The 17,215-nt window shown below is 45.4% G+C and overlaps 1 protein-coding gene across 2 annotated transcripts in view; it reads left to right on the top strand.

Annotated features, from left to right (window-relative positions):
• LOC137541258 (ubiquitin carboxyl-terminal hydrolase CYLD-like) overlaps positions 1-15,796 on the top strand; it is a 75,456-nt gene extending 59,660 nt beyond the window's left edge. For both annotated transcript variants that reach the window (XM_068262466.1, XM_068262467.1), the window contains exons 11-13: positions 31-149; positions 4,283-4,475; positions 15,085-15,796. In XM_068262466.1, the coding sequence (XP_068118567.1) occupies positions 31-149; positions 4,283-4,475; positions 15,085-15,272 (500 nt within the window). In that variant the 3' untranslated portion in view covers positions 15,273-15,796. The remainder of the gene's footprint in view (positions 1-30; positions 150-4,282; positions 4,476-15,084) is intronic.
• Positions 15,797-17,215: the final 1,419 nt, after the last annotated feature.

Below are 17,215 nucleotides of genomic sequence, written 5' to 3' on the forward strand. Positions count from 1 at the left end.
TAACAGGTTTGTTATTTTGTTTTTTTACAGGAAGTCAGGTTTGCTGCCTCTGTCTGAGCCCTGCAGAGTATGAATGCGCTCAGTGCCTTGCAGACCCCCTCACTACAGATGGAAACATCCGCCAGTTCTGTCACGTCTGTGAAAGGCAGGTGGGTAGCTGCTAATAGAAGTATATACTGAAGTATTAGTAGTATAGTAAGTATATACCAGGCATGGTCGGAAGAGCCCATTTCGGTTTCCGAGACAATTCCGCATACCGTCATACCGCTACCGTTTCATTCCGACGGGATTCCGCAGAATTCCAACGTATCCGGAATTCCGTCGAAAAAATCTCTCTCTCTCTCTCTCTCTCTCTCTCTCTCTCTCTCTCTCTCTCTCTCTCTCATTTTCAAAACAGCTTATATACCATAGGTGGGATTTGAACCCAGGACTCAGTGTGTAGTAGGTATCTGTCTTACCCTCTAGACCATGAACCACACTACATGCTAAAGCTGGCCTAGCATAAAGCATACTACCATTATGATCAATTCGATAGTAAAAGTAGCATGATTAAGGATTTGTACTTTTTGGAAAGCATGCTTATATACCATAGCATATCTATTGAATTGATCATAATGGTAGTATGGTACATGCTACGCCAGCTTTAGCATGTAGAGGTGGGACAAGGTCCTTCAGCACCCAAGGCTGAGACAGCAAAGTGCGCCCCCCCATCCCTCCCACCCCAGCCGTCACACACTGATTGCTATTACACTAAGAGGTGCCCCAGGGCCCCCAACCCCCCCAACACCTTAATCTCTACTTATCTGGCTTGCAGTCACTGCCATGTATCACCTTTTCTTATTTCTTTCTGCTTCAAACACAATTGGGAATGACAGCTGAATGAATTGTGCACCCCCTCCTACACTGTGCCCTGAGGCTGGAGCCTCTCCAGCCTCTGCCTCAGCCTGGCCCTGAGTGTGGTTGATGGTCTAGTGGGTAAGACAGATACCTACTACACACTGAGTCCTGGGTTCAAATCCCAGCTATGGTATATAAGCATGCTTTTCAAAAAATACAAATCCTTAATCATGCTACTTTTTCTATTGAATTGATCATAATGGTAGTATGGTTTATGCTAGACCAGCTTTAGCATGTAGTGTGGTTCATGGTCTAGGGGGTAAGACAGATACCTACTACACACTGAGTCCTGGGTTCAAATCCCACCTATGGTATATAAGCTGTTTTGAAAATCTGCAATTCCCTACTTGAGGATAGAGAGAGGAAGAGAGAGGGAGATTTTTTGGGTGTTATTCCGGAAAATTCCGACCACCGGAATTAGCTAATTCCGGCCGGAATCACGGAATTAACAATTCCGCGGAATTTTCCGACCATGCCTGGTATATACTAAAGTAGTAGTAGTGAGTCGACATCCATTGGTTGTGTCCACCACAAAAATGCACATACTGTGTGTAGAGACCTCTTAATCCAAAACAATTGTACATATTATCCTCTTTAAAGGAAAATACTACCATGTTGGTGGAAGAATTATAAAAGAACATGTATATACAGATATGTTCATTTTTTTGGACTTAAAGCAAACCTGAAGCGAAAAAAAACCCTGATAAAGTGAATTGTATGTGTAGTATGGATAATGAATAGAACATTAGTAGCAAAGAAAACTCATATATTGATTTACAGTTTTAAAACCACACACTGCCTTTTAAGCTATAAAACAAAGCAGAAATAATGACCCTTTGAACTTTCCTGCAGTAACACCTTATCTTAAGCTGTCTCTCACTGTTTCCTGGCTGTTTAAGTGCTTTAGAAAACAGGACTGTATTCCATCCAGTGGGTCATATTGTTCAGAGAAGCTCTTTTGCATAGATAACAACTGACATTTTTTAACTCTTCCTGTCCTGGAAAACAATATGAGACGTTTTCTTTGCTACTAATGTGACGCTCTGGCATGTAAATGTGAAATATTCATAGGTAATGTTCATATACAAGTATACCTTTCTACAGGGAAAAAGATAAGTTCCAAATAACAGATCAGAGTTGGTACAGAGAAGTCCTAATGTGCCAGTAGCGGAGGAGAATAGATCGGACCCGGAGCTGGTGGAGGCAAGATACCAATGAAGCTAGTTGCATACTTAATGCAGGAAGGAGGAGTGTGTGTCACTTCCTCTTCCTGCTTCATTCAGTGTTGCACTTCTCTAACTGAGAAGTCAGGGTTGACCCGGAAGTTATAGCATAGCCAAGATGGCAGCCTCGATTTTTAAATTGAAATCAAACGTAAACTATTTGGTGTAGAACGGCGAGCCAGGCATCAAATGAAAGAGAAGAGCACAAGCTACAGAATGGCATGCATCTTTAACCAGTTCACCCCCAAGGGTTTTTATCCTAACGGACCAGAGCAATTTTCAGTTGTCAGCGCTCCTCCCTTTTATTCCCTAATAACTTTATTACTACTTATCACAAGAAAATGATCTATACCTCGTTTTTTTCGCCACCAATTAGGCTTTCTGTGGATAGTACATTTTGCTAAGAATTTTTTTATTCTAAATGCATTTTAATGAGAAAAACAGAAAAAAAAGAAAAAAAATCATTATTTCTCAGTGTTCAGCCTTTATAGTTTTAAAATTAAACATTCTCCTGTGGATAAAACAAACACGTTTTATTTGCCCAGTGGTCCCGATAATTAAACCGTTTAGATTATGTCCCTACCACAATGTATGGCGACAGTATATTATTTTGAAATATAAGTGGTTATTTTTCTGTTTGTTCTGGCCATAATTACAAGCCCCTATGTAATAAATTAAAATTAATTTTCCCCCATAAAATATAGAATAAAAAAAGCTGAGTCCCTAAGGCAACTATTTATTTATTTTTTTTAAGCAGTTTTTTTTTTTTACAAGTGTTTTTTTTGGGGGGGAGGGTTGGAAGTGTAATTTTATTAATGATGTGTATATACTTGAAAATGTATGTATTTTGTAGGTGTAATATACTTTTTGGCCACAAGATGGCGCTAGTGAACACTCATAGGACGTGTTCACTTTTTTTTTTTTTTTTTTTTACACTTTATTAAACTGTTACATTTCCTGTTTATGTGAATGGACGTAGCCGCTGTTCGCGGTCACGTCCATTCACTCCAGGCACTGCGATTGGGTAGAGGACTGTTCGGTCCTCTTCCCCAATCACCCAGCACGGGATCCCGACGGTAATGGCGGCGGTAGCGGCGGACACACGGCGGTAGCAGCGGCGGGAATGCGCGACGTATTAAAACGTCATGTTGCTGTTAATAGCGGTAAGCATGACGTTTTAATACGTTAGGATGGCGGTAAATGGTTAAATACTTTGCAGTACTGGTCGGAGTCTTAAAGGCATACCGATGAGAGGTGCTCGGAGTCCCTTTAAAGCTGGGCTGTGGAGTCGGTACAAAAATCATTTGACTCCAACTTCGACTCCTCAGTTTATGAAACCACTGAATCCGACTCCAGGTACCCCAAAATTGCTCCAACTCTGACTCCTACTCTCACTCCACATCCCTTTCAGGTCTATGTAATTGGTACAAAAATCATCCGACTCCAACTCAGACTCTGACTCCTCAGTTTATGGAACTGATACCAGGTGCCCAAAAAATTGTTCCAACTTCGACTCCACAGCTATGCCTAAAGCACACATGAAGTGAGAGGCATACAGTATGGTGGCTGCCATATTTATTTCCTTTTAAACAATACCAGTTGCCTGGCTGCCCTACTGATCCTCTGCCTCTAATACTTTCAGCCATAGACTTGGAACAAGCATGCAGATCAGATGCTTCTGACTGAAGTCTGACTCAATATAGTTGAACTTCACTTGCAAGCCGCGTGTTTATTTCAGGTGTGTGATCAATACACTACTGCAGTAAAGGGATCAGCAGGACTTGATATCTTATGGTATTTGAGTCATTTGTATCTTTCTTTAGAAAGCAAGCAACAGACCAAGTAAGGACTGGAGTTCCTCACATTCACTCTTAATGGTTGCTTCTTTGGCATCTAGGGTTTGTGAAAACCCCTTCCACTTTTTTATGATCATCTACACGTGATTGTTTAGCTGCTATGCTATACTGGTCTATCTTTGTCTCTGTGTTCTTTTGTTGTTCCTGGAAGGTTGATAGAACTTTCTCACAATATATTCATTGTTATAGCTGCAGCTCAGAAAAATTCAATTGTAGCAAGCGTACTCTAGTGTTCCTTTCATATTTCAAACATAAACGGTCTACATGGCAGTGTCTGACTCATTATGTCCTTTGAAACATCCACAGGTCCATTCGCACAAACACATGAGAGATCACAGTCCTTCTAGGTTGGACATTCAGAATGGAGCTTCAACCCAACGACAAAAACTGGAGCTGTTGGCAGTTCTCTGCATCAAGACCAGTCACTTTGTGTCATTTGTTAAATACGGACCTAGCAAAAACTCCTGGGTTTTCTTCGACAGCATGGCAGGAAAAATAAGTAAGTGATGCACAACAAGGCTTTGGTATATAGAGCACAGTAACCAGTTGTCACAGGAGCCCTAGTGGCTGACCGCACTTAGCCTTCTAAACGGTGCCAGCGCACAGATCGTGCGAACTCTGGTCGCAGTCAATGCGCAGGAACCGTTAAGAATTAGCCGCAGACAACTCAGAAGGGAGCCTGTGAGACACGGGTAATTACAACGTCACCTACTGGTTCAGAGTAAACTGCCACCACCGCGGTTACTATGGGACCGTGGGGCCCACTAACTGACTGACTAATCCTACGAATAAAACGGTTAAACACACGATATTCTGTCTAGCCAACAACAAACAAACAGTAGCGTATCTTCAGAGACCCGGGATCATTTCTGTGTGTGCTGATAAGCAGGGTAGCGAAACAGTGAATGACTTGGGGAAAGTCGTTTATTCACGCAATATAAATAATTAATATATACAGACAATTATGAAAATCAACAACTATTAAAACCGTAATAGCCAGTATGAAAAATAAAAGAAGGGAGAAAAATACTTAGTTCCTGGAAAGATGTCCTTATTGTGGGAAGAATCATAAAGTCCTTGGTTTCAAAGTCCAGAGTTCAGAGTTCAGACCAGGTGGATGCCAGCATATCCTCAAGCTGGCATCTGATGAGTGCAAGATGGTTCAGTGAGGAGGACACTGAGTTTGGCTCCTCTGCCATTCTTATGCCCCTGATTCAGTAGGAGGAAGTGAGGGCGGGCCCACACACCCCCTTAGAACATGAGATGAGTCCTGCCCTTGTCCTGGAGACCAGAAATCATGCCTTAACCATATATGGGCTCTATCTCACAGAACCGTACAGGTCAGGGCAGATTTACTAATATTTTCAGGTCTGCCTCGATGTACCCAGCAGTCTGATACCAAACATGAGGGGTGGGACCCCTGTGGTACCATTAGGGCACTGTTGAACTGCCTAACGGGCAGTCTTTACCTCAGAAGGTTCTGAAATGTTCTCAGAACCAACGCCAGGCAGGGCCCTACCTGCTCTGTTAGTTTGGAGGGTCTGCCAGCCTGGCAACACAGAAAATATGATACATATAGCAGTTTATGGAATATGAGAGACCCCTGGGATTTATACCAGGTCATTCCCAGGCAAAGGTTCTTTGAAGTTGGCAGCAGCAAGCCACATGTCGGCTCCCTGCTGGGAAAAGGAGTCGGAGTGTCTGAGTTTCCTCACTCTAAATTGGTTCTGTCATGGTGTTTGTCACCTTATACCTGATGGATGGGCCATCAGCACAGCTTGAAGCCAGGGACTCTCTGGGCCCAGGCTCATTAGCATATCAAAAGGGCCAACCAGCATTTAGGCTGGGGCTCTCTCTCTGCTGAGAAAAGACTGCAGCTGCCCCTACACACTCAACCCGGATTGTATCGATTTGAAGCGCAATCGATGCAGGAATCGAGTGCGATCGTTCTTTTCTTCACGGGCGGTTCCAGGACGCGCCTGCGTCCCCGCAATCGTCCGTGACAGCCCTCCCCCTTGTCCGTGGCTTAGCCACTCATCCGCAAGATGTGTGGCGGCGCCGCTAACCTGGCTGACGGGCCTCGAGTTGCCGGTACGGCGGGAAAACCTATTGGAGCCTGTGGCTCAGTTCCCCTGGACCGGTCGCGGTCTGCTACCCGCAGGGTTGACCCAACATGGACCGTTCTGGACAGGGCGTTTGCGCCACTGCAGTCGGACGTGGTGTCTGCCGAGACTGCTGACAACGGGCAGTGGGTTGGTTAGGTCAACAGCCAGCCCACGCAGGGTTCCCCTGCTGAGTGGCTGTGGCCCTAAGGGAACCCCGCGGGAATCCCTGGACCTTCCCAGCTCCTGACAGACGGCACATGCCCTGCAGTAGTTGGCTACATCCCTGTTCATCCGGGGCCAATAAAACTGTTTCCGAATACCGGCGAGTGTCTTGCGGACACCCGAGTGCCCTGTCAGAGGATTACCATGTGCGGATTTCAGCACATGTCCCCTGAACGCACTCGGGACCACAAGCCACTTGGTATCCGCGTGGGATCTACCTGTAGGGGGCTGTACAGACTCACTGTACAGTCTCCCACCTTCCCAGTACACCTTGAAAGCGGCCCCGTCTGCAAGGGGCTCAGCGGCTTGCTGCCTGAGCACCTCCAGGCTTGGGTCACTTTGTAGTGCGGCTGAGAATATGGCGCTGTCAGTTTCAGCCAACTGGCTCATGTCACACGAGGCCAGCGGCTGAAAGGTCTCATCCCTGCGGTCAGAGGAGGGGGAGGAGGCCGGGACCCCCTCCACCTGTTCTGAGCTCGGGTTCTGAGCAGTGCAGCTGCTCGGTACTGCTAGCACCGGTACACTGTCAGAATGGCACAGACGGACAGTACTCAAATCATCATTGCATGCAGTAATGATATTGACAGGTATAGACATTTTTTCATTACAGATAGGTTGTACAGTAAACTCAGGTACAGTTACAGCATCATCACAACAGACAGTCTGTACATCAAACTCAGGTGCCTTTGAAGCAGGCACTATTGAACCTGGTACCCTTGAACTGGGCACATTCAACCCACCTCCCCCTGGTGCTCCCCCAAGTGTATAAAGTACCTGGTGGTGGGTGGAGAGTCCGTCTCCTTCCGTGAGCGACAAGGCGGTCGTGGCAGGTTCATAGTAGGACACAAGCTTGCCCAAATCAGTCCCAAGCAACACAGGGACTGGGAGATCCTTCATAACCCCAACAACCCTTTCGTGGACCCCTCCCACTCCCCAATCCAGCTTCACTCTTGCGTGGGCTATGTGGAAAAGGGTGCCCTCTACTCCAGTAAGGGCAAGGGATCGGCTGGAGCTGATGCTCTCCTTTGGCACAAGATGTGAGTGAACTAACGTGATGTCAGCTCCGGTGTCTCGAAATCCGGTGACAACTTTGCCGTTCACTCTAACAAGTTGCTGCTGGTCGGTTCGGTCGCGGATTTCCTTTCCGCGGGCAAACATGACAAAATCGGATGATCCAGGCTGTGGTTCGCTGGCGGGCTGCCTCTGCTGTGGGTGAGGTGCAGGTGATGCAGATGATCCAGGTGCTGGTGGTGTCTGTCTCCGCTCCGGACAGTCGAATTTCATGTGTCCGGGCTGGCGGCAGTAGTGACAGGTGACCTCTCCAGGCGCTGCAGGCCTGGGTGCAGCAGCTGCGCTGGGTGGCCTCTGTGGCGGACGGCTCACAGGGGCAGGAGGGTCTGCCGAGGTATTGGGCTGACCTCCTCTCCAGCTGGATGGGACAGTTCTGCGTGTATCAGCCACCCGGGTAGTTGCAAAAGTCTCAGCAAGGTCTGCAGCGACAGTTGCTGAAGCCGGCTTGCGTTCTAGCACAAATTGTCGTACATCAGCAGGGCAAATGTTCAGAAATTGTTCCAGGACTATCAAGTCCTCCAGGACGCCATAAGACCCTTTGGTGAGGCCTAGTGTCCACTGGCGGAGTGTGGTGAGCAAGCTGCTGACCACATCTCGGTACGAATCAGAAGACTTTTTCTGCCAGGCCCTGAACTTTTTCCGATAGGCTTCTGGCGTCAGCTGGTACTTAGTAATGATAGCGTCTTTTATAGCAGCATAATCATTATCCTTCTCCGCAGGCAATTCTGCGAAGGCATCAAGCGCTTTGTAGCGCAGCAATGGTGTCAGATGTCTGGCCCACTGGTCTTGGGACAGACGATACTGACGGCATGCTTTTTCAAAAGACCGCAAAAACAAGTCAATGTCAGTGTCTTTTTCAATATTAGCAAATTTAAATTTTGCACTTACGGGTGCTGCAGCTCCTTCAGCAGGGAGGCTGGGCGGTGAACTCCGGCTGGCCTGTTGAACCTTTGCCATGTTGAGCTCATGCTGTCGTCTCTCTCGCGCCTCGGCAGATTGGCGCTCCCGTTCCTCTCGTGCTTCCATGTACTGCATGTACTTGTCCAGGTCAGTCTCCATCAGCTTTTGTAATGCCTGCTGCATTACCGGGTCAGCACCCATGGACAGTCCAGTACTGGCCAGTTCCGGGCGAGTAATGTCAGAAACTCTGGGATTGGGGTCCATACTGACAGTCTCTGGCGTAACTGTTGCAACAGGGCCCGCAGGATGCTCAACCTCTGTACGCCTAAGATCTTCAGCCTCTGGTTCCCATTGATTGTCAGATGGGCTGGTATCCACCTCAGCGGACACTCCCGGCTCCCGCAGTTGCTGGGCATCCCATCTGGACAAGTCTGCTATCAGGTCCCGTTTTGTCTTGCGGAGGATGCCAATGCCCCTCTCTTCGCAAAGATTTTCCAGGTCTGCTAGGCACATGTTCTGGTAGTTCCCGGACATTTCCATGCCAAATAAAATAAAACTTTGGGGAAGGGGTACTGGCTACACAGTCTCTCTGTATATATAAAAAATATATTGCCTTCCAGCTACACCAACGAATTAGTTTGTTTCTCGATAGCGCTAGCGCTATCGCAGATACTTTCAGCACAACACAGATCCCAACCGCTGCCTAACACTGTCACAGGAGCCCTAGTGGCTGACCGCACTTAGCCTTCTAAACGGTGCCAGCGCACAGATCGTGCGAACTCTGGTCGCAGTCAATGCGCAGGAACCGTTAAGAATTAGCCGCAGACAACTCAGAAGGGAGCCTGTGAGACACGGGTAATTACAACGTCACCTACTGGTTCAGAGTAAACTGCCACCACCGCGGTTACTATGGGACCGTGGGGCCCACTAACTGACTGACTAATCCTGCGAATAAAACGGTTAAACACACGATATTCTGTCTAGCCAACAACAAACAAACAGTAGCGTATCTTCAGAGACCCGGGATCATTTCTGTGTGTGCTGATAAGCAGGGTAGCGAAACAGTGAATGACTTGGGGAAAGTCGTTTATTCACGCAATATAAATAATTAATATATACAGACAATTATGAAAATCAACAACTATTAAAACCGTAATAGCCAGTATGAAAAATAAAAGAAGGGAGAAAAATACTTAGTTCCTGGAAAGATGTCCTTATTGTGGGAAGAATCATAAAGTCCTTGGTTTCAAAGTCCAGAGTTCAGAGTTCAGACCAGGTGGATGCCAGCATATCCTCAAGCTGGCATCTGATGAGTGCAAGATGGTTCAGTGAGGAGGACACTGAGTTTGGCTCCTCTGCCATTCTTATGCCCCTGATTCAGTAGGAGGAAGTGAGGGCGGGCCCACACACCCCCTTAGAACATGAGATGAGTCCTGCCCTTGTCCTGGAGACCAGAAATCATGCCTTAACCATATATGGGCTCTATCTCACAGAACCGTACAGGTCAGGGCAGATTTACTAATATTTTCAGGTCTGCCTCGATGTACCCAGCAGTCTGATACCAAACATGAGGGGTGGGACCCCTGTGGTACCATTAGGGCACTGTTGAACTGCCTAACGGGCAGTCTTTACCTCAGAAGGTTCTGAAATGTTCTCAGAACCAACGCCAGGCAGGGCCCTACCTGCTCTGTTAGTTTGGAGGGTCTGCCAGCCTGGCAACACAGAAAATATGATACATATAGCAGTTTATGGAATATGAGAGACCCCTGGGATTTATACCAGGTCATTCCCAGGCAAAGGTTCTTTGAAGTTGGCAGCAGCAAGCCACATGTCGGCTCCCTGCTGGGAAAAGGAGTCGGAGTGTCTGAGTTTCCTCACTCTAAATTGGTTCTGTCATGGTGTTTGTCACCTTATACCTGATGGATGGTCCATCAGCACAGCTTGAAGCCAGGGACTCTCTGGGCCCAGGCTCATTAGCATATCAAAAGGGCCAACCAGCATTTAGGCTGGGGCTCTCTCTCTGCTGAGAAAAGACTGCAGCTGCCCCTACACACTCAACCCGGATTGTATCGATTTGAAGCGCAATCGATGCAGGAATCGAGTGCGATCGTTCTTTTCTTCACGGGCGGTTCCAGGACGCGCCTGCGTCCCCGCAATCGTCCGTGACACCAGTAAGAAACAGTAGTATGGCAATACACCATTTCTGACCTATTTGGTACTGATTCTTACAGCTCTAACACAAAGCTTTAACATAAAGGCTTGATCCTGCACGGTGGTGTAGTGGTTAGCTCTCTCGCCTTGCAGCGCTGGGTCCCTGGTTCGAATCCCAGCCAGGGCACAATCTGCAAAGAGTTTGTATGTTCTCTCTGTGTCTGCGTGGGTTTCCTCCGGGCACTCCGGTTTCCTCCAACATTCCAAAAACATACGGATGAGTTAATTGGCTCCCCCCAAAAATTGACCCTAGACTACAGTACTTACACTACATAATATAGACATATGGCAATGGTAGGGATTAGATTGTGAGCTCCTTTGAGGGACAGTTAGTGACAAGATATATATATATATATACACTGTACAGCGCTGCGTAATATGTCAGCGCTATATAAATGCTAAAAAATAATAATAATAATAAATCCTGGCAGTATTAGCAGAGAGTCTTATGCCTGGTACACACCACGCAATTTTCCCATGAGATCAACAGGAAATTTCCCGTCGTTCCATAATTTCCAGCATGTCCAACCTGCTTTTAAATAGAGAAAGGGGTAGATTTTGAGAACAGTACAGCAAAAAATGGATCCCTTTGGCGATCGGAAGCAGATTGGACATGCTGGAAATTATCTAGCGATGGGAAATTTACAGTTGACCTGACTGAAGAATTGCACCGTGTATCAGGCAGGCATGACATTATAGGCTCTCTGTTTTTTTAATCTTGGTACTCTTTAAAGTGGACCTGAACTCTTGCACAAGACAGAGGGAAAGCATAACAGAAATGCACCCTGTATGTATTTAGAGAGTTTAGCCTGTGTAATTCCCCCTCATTTGTGTCTAATCACTAGTTGTAACTTGATTTCCCCCCTGTGTCACATGACTGCCTATGGCAGAGATGGCAGATAAGCCCATTTGAAAGCACAGGATGTTAACAATATGTCTGCTTCCATGAATCAAGAAGTAGAAACTGTGCAAATTTATTTTAGGATTTGTCTCAGCTGTAACAAATAAATGTTTTTTTATTTAAAGTTTATTATGCTGCTGTGTATCTTGTAAAGCATAGAGGAGTTCTGAGATCAGGTCTGCTTGGACCAGAACTCAGAACTTCATTTCTGCTCTACAATATAAGCAAAATAATATTATACTTTAAAGAAAAGCATTTCTTTGTTACAGTTGATACAAATCCTGCAATAAATCTGCAATGTGTCTACTTACTGCTTTTATGGAAGGAGATATAGGGTTAACATCCTGTGTTTACAGATTAGCTGCTCTGCTGAGGAGTTCCCAGACTCCTGAGCTGAAACAGCTGAGAGATCCAGTTGCGATTAGTCACAGATAAGGGGTAATTAGACAGCCTAGACTCTCTGAATACATACAAGGGGCATTTCTTTATGTTTTCCTTCTGTCCTGTGCAACAGTTCAGTTCCACTTTAAGGGACTCATGATGCAAATCACTTGATGGTTTTACTAAGTGTGTTTAATGTAAGACAGTTTTTTGGATTAGAATAAAAGGTTGGTTTCCATAACAGTCTGCATTTAGAGCACTTAAATGGGCACTATGGCGAAAAATTGTACAATTTAAAATATATGCAAACATACAAATAAGAAGTACATTTTTTCCAGAGTAAAATGAGTCATAAATTACTTTTCTCCTATGTTGCTGTCACTTACAGTAGGTAGTAGAAATCTGTCAGAAGCGACAGGATTTGGACTAGTTCATCTCTTCATAGGGGATTCTCAGGGATTTATTTATTTTCAAAAGCATTTAGTGAATGGCAGTTGCTCTGTCCAACTGCCAAAAACTGTGTAGCGAGCAGGGAGACTGGCCAGCATCATTGTTTAAATCCTTTGTGGGGAATATCTTTATAAAGAATAAAAGCCTTGTTGAGAATCCCCTATGAAGAGATGGACTATCCAAAACCTGTCACTTCTGTCAGATTTCTACTACGGTACCTACTGTAAGTGGCAGCAAAATAGGAGAAAAGTAATTTATGGCTCATTTTATGCTGGGAAAAAAGGTACTTCTTATTTGTTTGTTTGCACATATTTTAGATTTTACAATTTTTTGCCATAGTGCCCAAATGGCATCAATTCACTAAGATCATGCTGGAGATAATAAGGCAAGAGAAAACTTGCCACCACGCAGTGAGGGCTGGAACCCACAGGAGCGCTTTTGGCAGCGTTTTGGCAGCACTGCGATACGCTAGCAGTTTGCCAAAACGCTGGGCTAATGTTAATGGATGGGGCAACTTCCACAGGAGCGTTTGCGTTTCTCAGAAACGCAAACGCAGGACATGCAGCATTTTGGGAGCATTAGCGCTTCAATGTAAAGTATTGAACCGCTAGCGGAAACGCTCAGCAAAACCTAAACTGAGCGGTTTTGCTAGCGTTTTGCGGTTCAGCACACTGTAACAAAATTAAAAATAATTCACAGGACCAATCAGGATAAAAACGCAAAACGCAAAACGCTAGGCACCCGCTGGGGAAAAAAATACAATGTTGCAAAACACAACCCAAAACGCGCATGAATCCGCTTGCAAACCGCTCAGACAAAACGCTAGCGGTTGCGTTTTGCGTTTGCGTTTTTCAGTGGGTTCCAGGCCTGAGAGAGTTATCTTATCTCTTCATTTCTTAAGTTACCTCCTCTGAAGTTATTTTCACACACAGTTAATTAGCAGCCTGTCTTTAACTTTAGAATTCTGGAGTTATTTTAAGCATTGACGAGTTAACTTAAAGACAGAAGAGTTAACTTTAGGTTTGCCTGAGGTAAAATGTTTCCTGAATACTACATGCCTCATCACCATGGTGATAACTATAGAAACGTTATTAAAGACAGGAGATAAGCTTAGTGAATTGAATCCATTCGCTCTTATCTAATGGGAGGACTATGCGGAGGACGTCAGGCCCATAGCCAGGAAAGTGTTAAACAAGAAATGACATGACCTCCTGAGGAGAGCAGACCTTTCTGCTCTTCCAATTACACAATCCCAGGCCTTGCCACAGCACTCATAATCCTCTAACTGGCACAAATAACAAAGCATTATAACCTTATTATTTACCTGAGGATTAGAGCAGTACTGAGAACACAAGATGAAAAGTGTGTCATAATCATTATCGCGTCACAGTAAAGACTGGATTAGGGCAGACAGCTTGGTGAATGGCACTGCAGGCCAAATTCAAGTCTGCTTATTGTTCAGTATGGCCCTTTTTTTTCCTTCAGCGCCACCATTCACAGCACCATGTGGGAACCGGTCACTGCTGATACACATCTGGTCAGACTGAAGGTGGCCATACATCTATGGATTTGCAGCCCAATTGACCAAACAATAATTTTATCAAATCATATGTAAATCAGCGCTGACCACAGCTGGGTCGTGTGCTCCTGCTCATGCATCGCTGCGCACCTCTCATGATCGCGCTCCTGCACTCACGCAGTTTGAGTCTTTGTAAACTGCGCAGGCGCAGAATGCTCGCGACTACTGGAGAAGGACCACGAGAGGTTTATAGCACACTTGTGCAGAAGTCCACGACCCAGCCAGGGGGGACAGTGGCAGCTTGGAAGACGAGAGAACTTCAGAGCTGGACCAGGTAGACTTCTAGGGACTGGAAGAAGCCCCAGGTGAGTAAAGCATAACTTTTTTATTTTACCTCTCATATCCTCTAAGGCTACTTTCACACTATCCATATTGCATTGTGATGCAATCGCAACACAACAGTTCTGAAACATTGCATTGTGCGTCAGCAATGTGATGCATAAAGTACATTGAAGGTACACTTCACTGCCACTGTAAACGCGCATGTGATCTGGTATACACACAACAAGCTGTGTGTTATTTCCGAACCCACTGTACCGCTGATACACCGATGTGAGCATAAAATAGACATATAATTGCATCACGTTGCGATTTTATTGCCCGTTGCAACGGAACGCAGCATATGCACTATGAAAGTTGCTTTAATTAACCAGAAGTTACGCTACAGGCTTTGAAATGCTAACTTTACTGTGCCCTGGGTCAGTAAAGATTTTGTTTATTGAAGGAAGATTTTCCCATCACTAGTTACAAATAGTAAAGACACAAGTATATACTGTAATTGGAGACGTGAAAAGGATGGGTAGAGTAACAGGTGGAGCTCAAGCTGTGAAGTGACTTAAAGGAAACCTGAAAAGAGAGATAGCTATGGAGGCTGACATATTTAATTTCAAACAATACTAGTTGCCTTGGAAATCTTGCTGATCCTCAACCTCTAATACTTTTAGTTGTAAGCCCTGAGCAAGCATGCAGATCACGTTTCTGACAAAAATCTGACAAGATTAGCTGCATGCTTGTTTCAGGTGTGTGATTCAGATACTACTGGTGCCAAAATGATCAACAGGACTGCCAGGCAACTAGTATTGTTTAAAAGTAAATACATATGGCAGCCTCCATTTACCTCTATCTTCAGGTTTCCTTAGAAGGTGAGTTATAGTAGCATGAATATGATTCTGTTGAACTGAAATGCAGTGAAGAGATCTTCACAAAGGAGTATCAACTGAGAAGCACTGTTCAGGATAAATAGAAATATTTGAGATAAATTATCATTAATAGTAATTTTTTGATGCAGGCAATGAAATTGGTACAAACGTCCCTGTGGTTCGGACCTGTTCCCAGCTTGGAGATTATCTGTCAATGTCTGAGGAGGAATTCAGTACTTTGGATTTCACGAAGATGGACTCTCTGTCTAAGAGATTCTTCTCTGACATCTACATGTGCATCTACCAGAGTCCAGAAAGCAGCAGGAAGAGTGGTTGATGGGACACCTCTGTGGATGAAGGAAGTCTATGGACATGTTCCACTATGGACTTTGAGGAACATCAGAGCCATGGTAAAATCTGAGCTGAGATTTCAGGTCTAACACTTGAAGACCCGTGGAAGGACAAGCAGGACCTGCAATAACAAGTTCGTTTTAGATGACCTTTGATTTGGCAGTTAAGGAAAAACATTTCAGTTTTACTTACAGTTGAGAAAAGACTTTTGTTCTTTGTGATAATAAAACTTTGTTATCTATACCTCAGCCAGCAAATGATCTTCCTTGTGTGGTGCTGGTCTGAAATGCTAATGGAAGAACTACAACAAAAAAGGCTCACACAGCAATGGTTTTGGGCCTACTAATGGGAGAAGGAGTCTAAAAATGTCTAAAGACACCATACTTTTGTTGGCCAAAATGGCTGACACCACACCAACAGTTTCTGTTGGCCATCTGATACCAAAATAATTGCTCCAGTACCTGGCAAATGTTTGTTTTCATACAATAAATAAAAAATAAAATAAAATGGCCCAGTCTTATATCTTTTGTTCCCTGGACCACCTTTTTGCACCACACCATCTCTTCCAAGAACAACTCCTCCTTAAGTGTAGAGCAATGTCTCCATGTGTAGCTGCAGTTCCTGTCCCAATGGGTGTGGACACCTCTTCCAAGCGCAGCAGCTCCCCTTTTCCATGCGCAATGTCACCAATTTGCAGGCTTCTATTTTCAGAACAGCAAAAGTAGTAAAGAGCTGGGCACAGATGGGTTAATGCTTCAAGAACTTTAATCCAGAATGTACATCAGTTATACCGTCTTTCCCCTAAAATAAAACATCCCCCGAAAATAAGACAGGTCTTATATTTCAAGCAAGCTTGAAATATAAGACATTCATCCGAATATAAGGCCTAGTTCGGCCGCACAATGTGTCCCCGTCCCCTTCGCTCCCTCCATTGGCAGAGTCGCGAGCGGAGCATTACCGTATTACAGCAGAAGGAACTCACTGGCTTCCGACGTGCCCGCGTTAGCGTCTTTCCTCAGCAGCGTCCAGCTTCCTCTCCCTGGCAACGACGGCTCTAGTCATTTGACGCACGCACATCCGCGTCACATGACGTGAGCCGCCGCTGTCAAACAGAGGAACCGGGCGCTGCTGAAGAGAGACGTTATCGCTGCTACGTAGGAAGCTGGTGAGTATCCTGTGCTGTAATGCCCGCTCGCCACTCTGCAGAGGGAAGGAGGGAGGGAGGGAAGGGCTTTACTGGGCTGGGGCTGCCATTCTGCAGCCGAGGGGACCTACGGTAGTCCAGGGCAGCACATGAGGGAGGGAGGGAAGGGCTTTACTGGGCTGCCTATGGCCGTTCTAGACAAGGTCCCCTCGGCTACGTACCTGCAGCACAACAGGGAGGGAGGGAGGGAATGGCTTTACTGGGCTGGGGGCTGCCATTGGGAAAAAAATTGTAAGCCCTCCCCGAAAATAAGACCTAGCATGATATTTGGGGCTGAAATTAATATAAGACAGTGTCTTATTTTCGGGGAAACACGGTAGGCAGCCATTTCACTGGGAACCATGGGCGGCGCTACACTGGGGCAGGTAAGGATTAAATCATTCCAGCAAACCAGCCAAGTGCATCTTTAGGTAACTTTTCTTCAATAATAGCACCATTATTTGGACAATCTGCTCTGCTCAAAAGCTTATGAGTTCTGTTTGTGTCGTTTACATTTGGTTCCTATCATTGCTGAAATAGTTAGCTTTAATTTTATCACCTGAGTTAAGCAAAAAGATATTTAAAGCTCACCATACAAACGTAGGGCCTCATCAGCCAGCCATCGTGCCCCTTTGTGCCCCCCCCCAAAAAATAAAATTATGAAGCTGGAGAAGGACCTTTTGGTCTCTGACGAAGTAGGAGTTCCCTGTGAAACAGGCCATCCTCTCTCCTTATTGCCTATACCT

Source organism: Hyperolius riggenbachi, chromosome 12 (assembly GCF_040937935.1).
Source record: "Hyperolius riggenbachi isolate aHypRig1 chromosome 12, aHypRig1.pri, whole genome shotgun sequence".
Lineage (NCBI taxonomy): Eukaryota > Metazoa > Chordata > Amphibia > Anura > Hyperoliidae > Hyperolius > Hyperolius riggenbachi.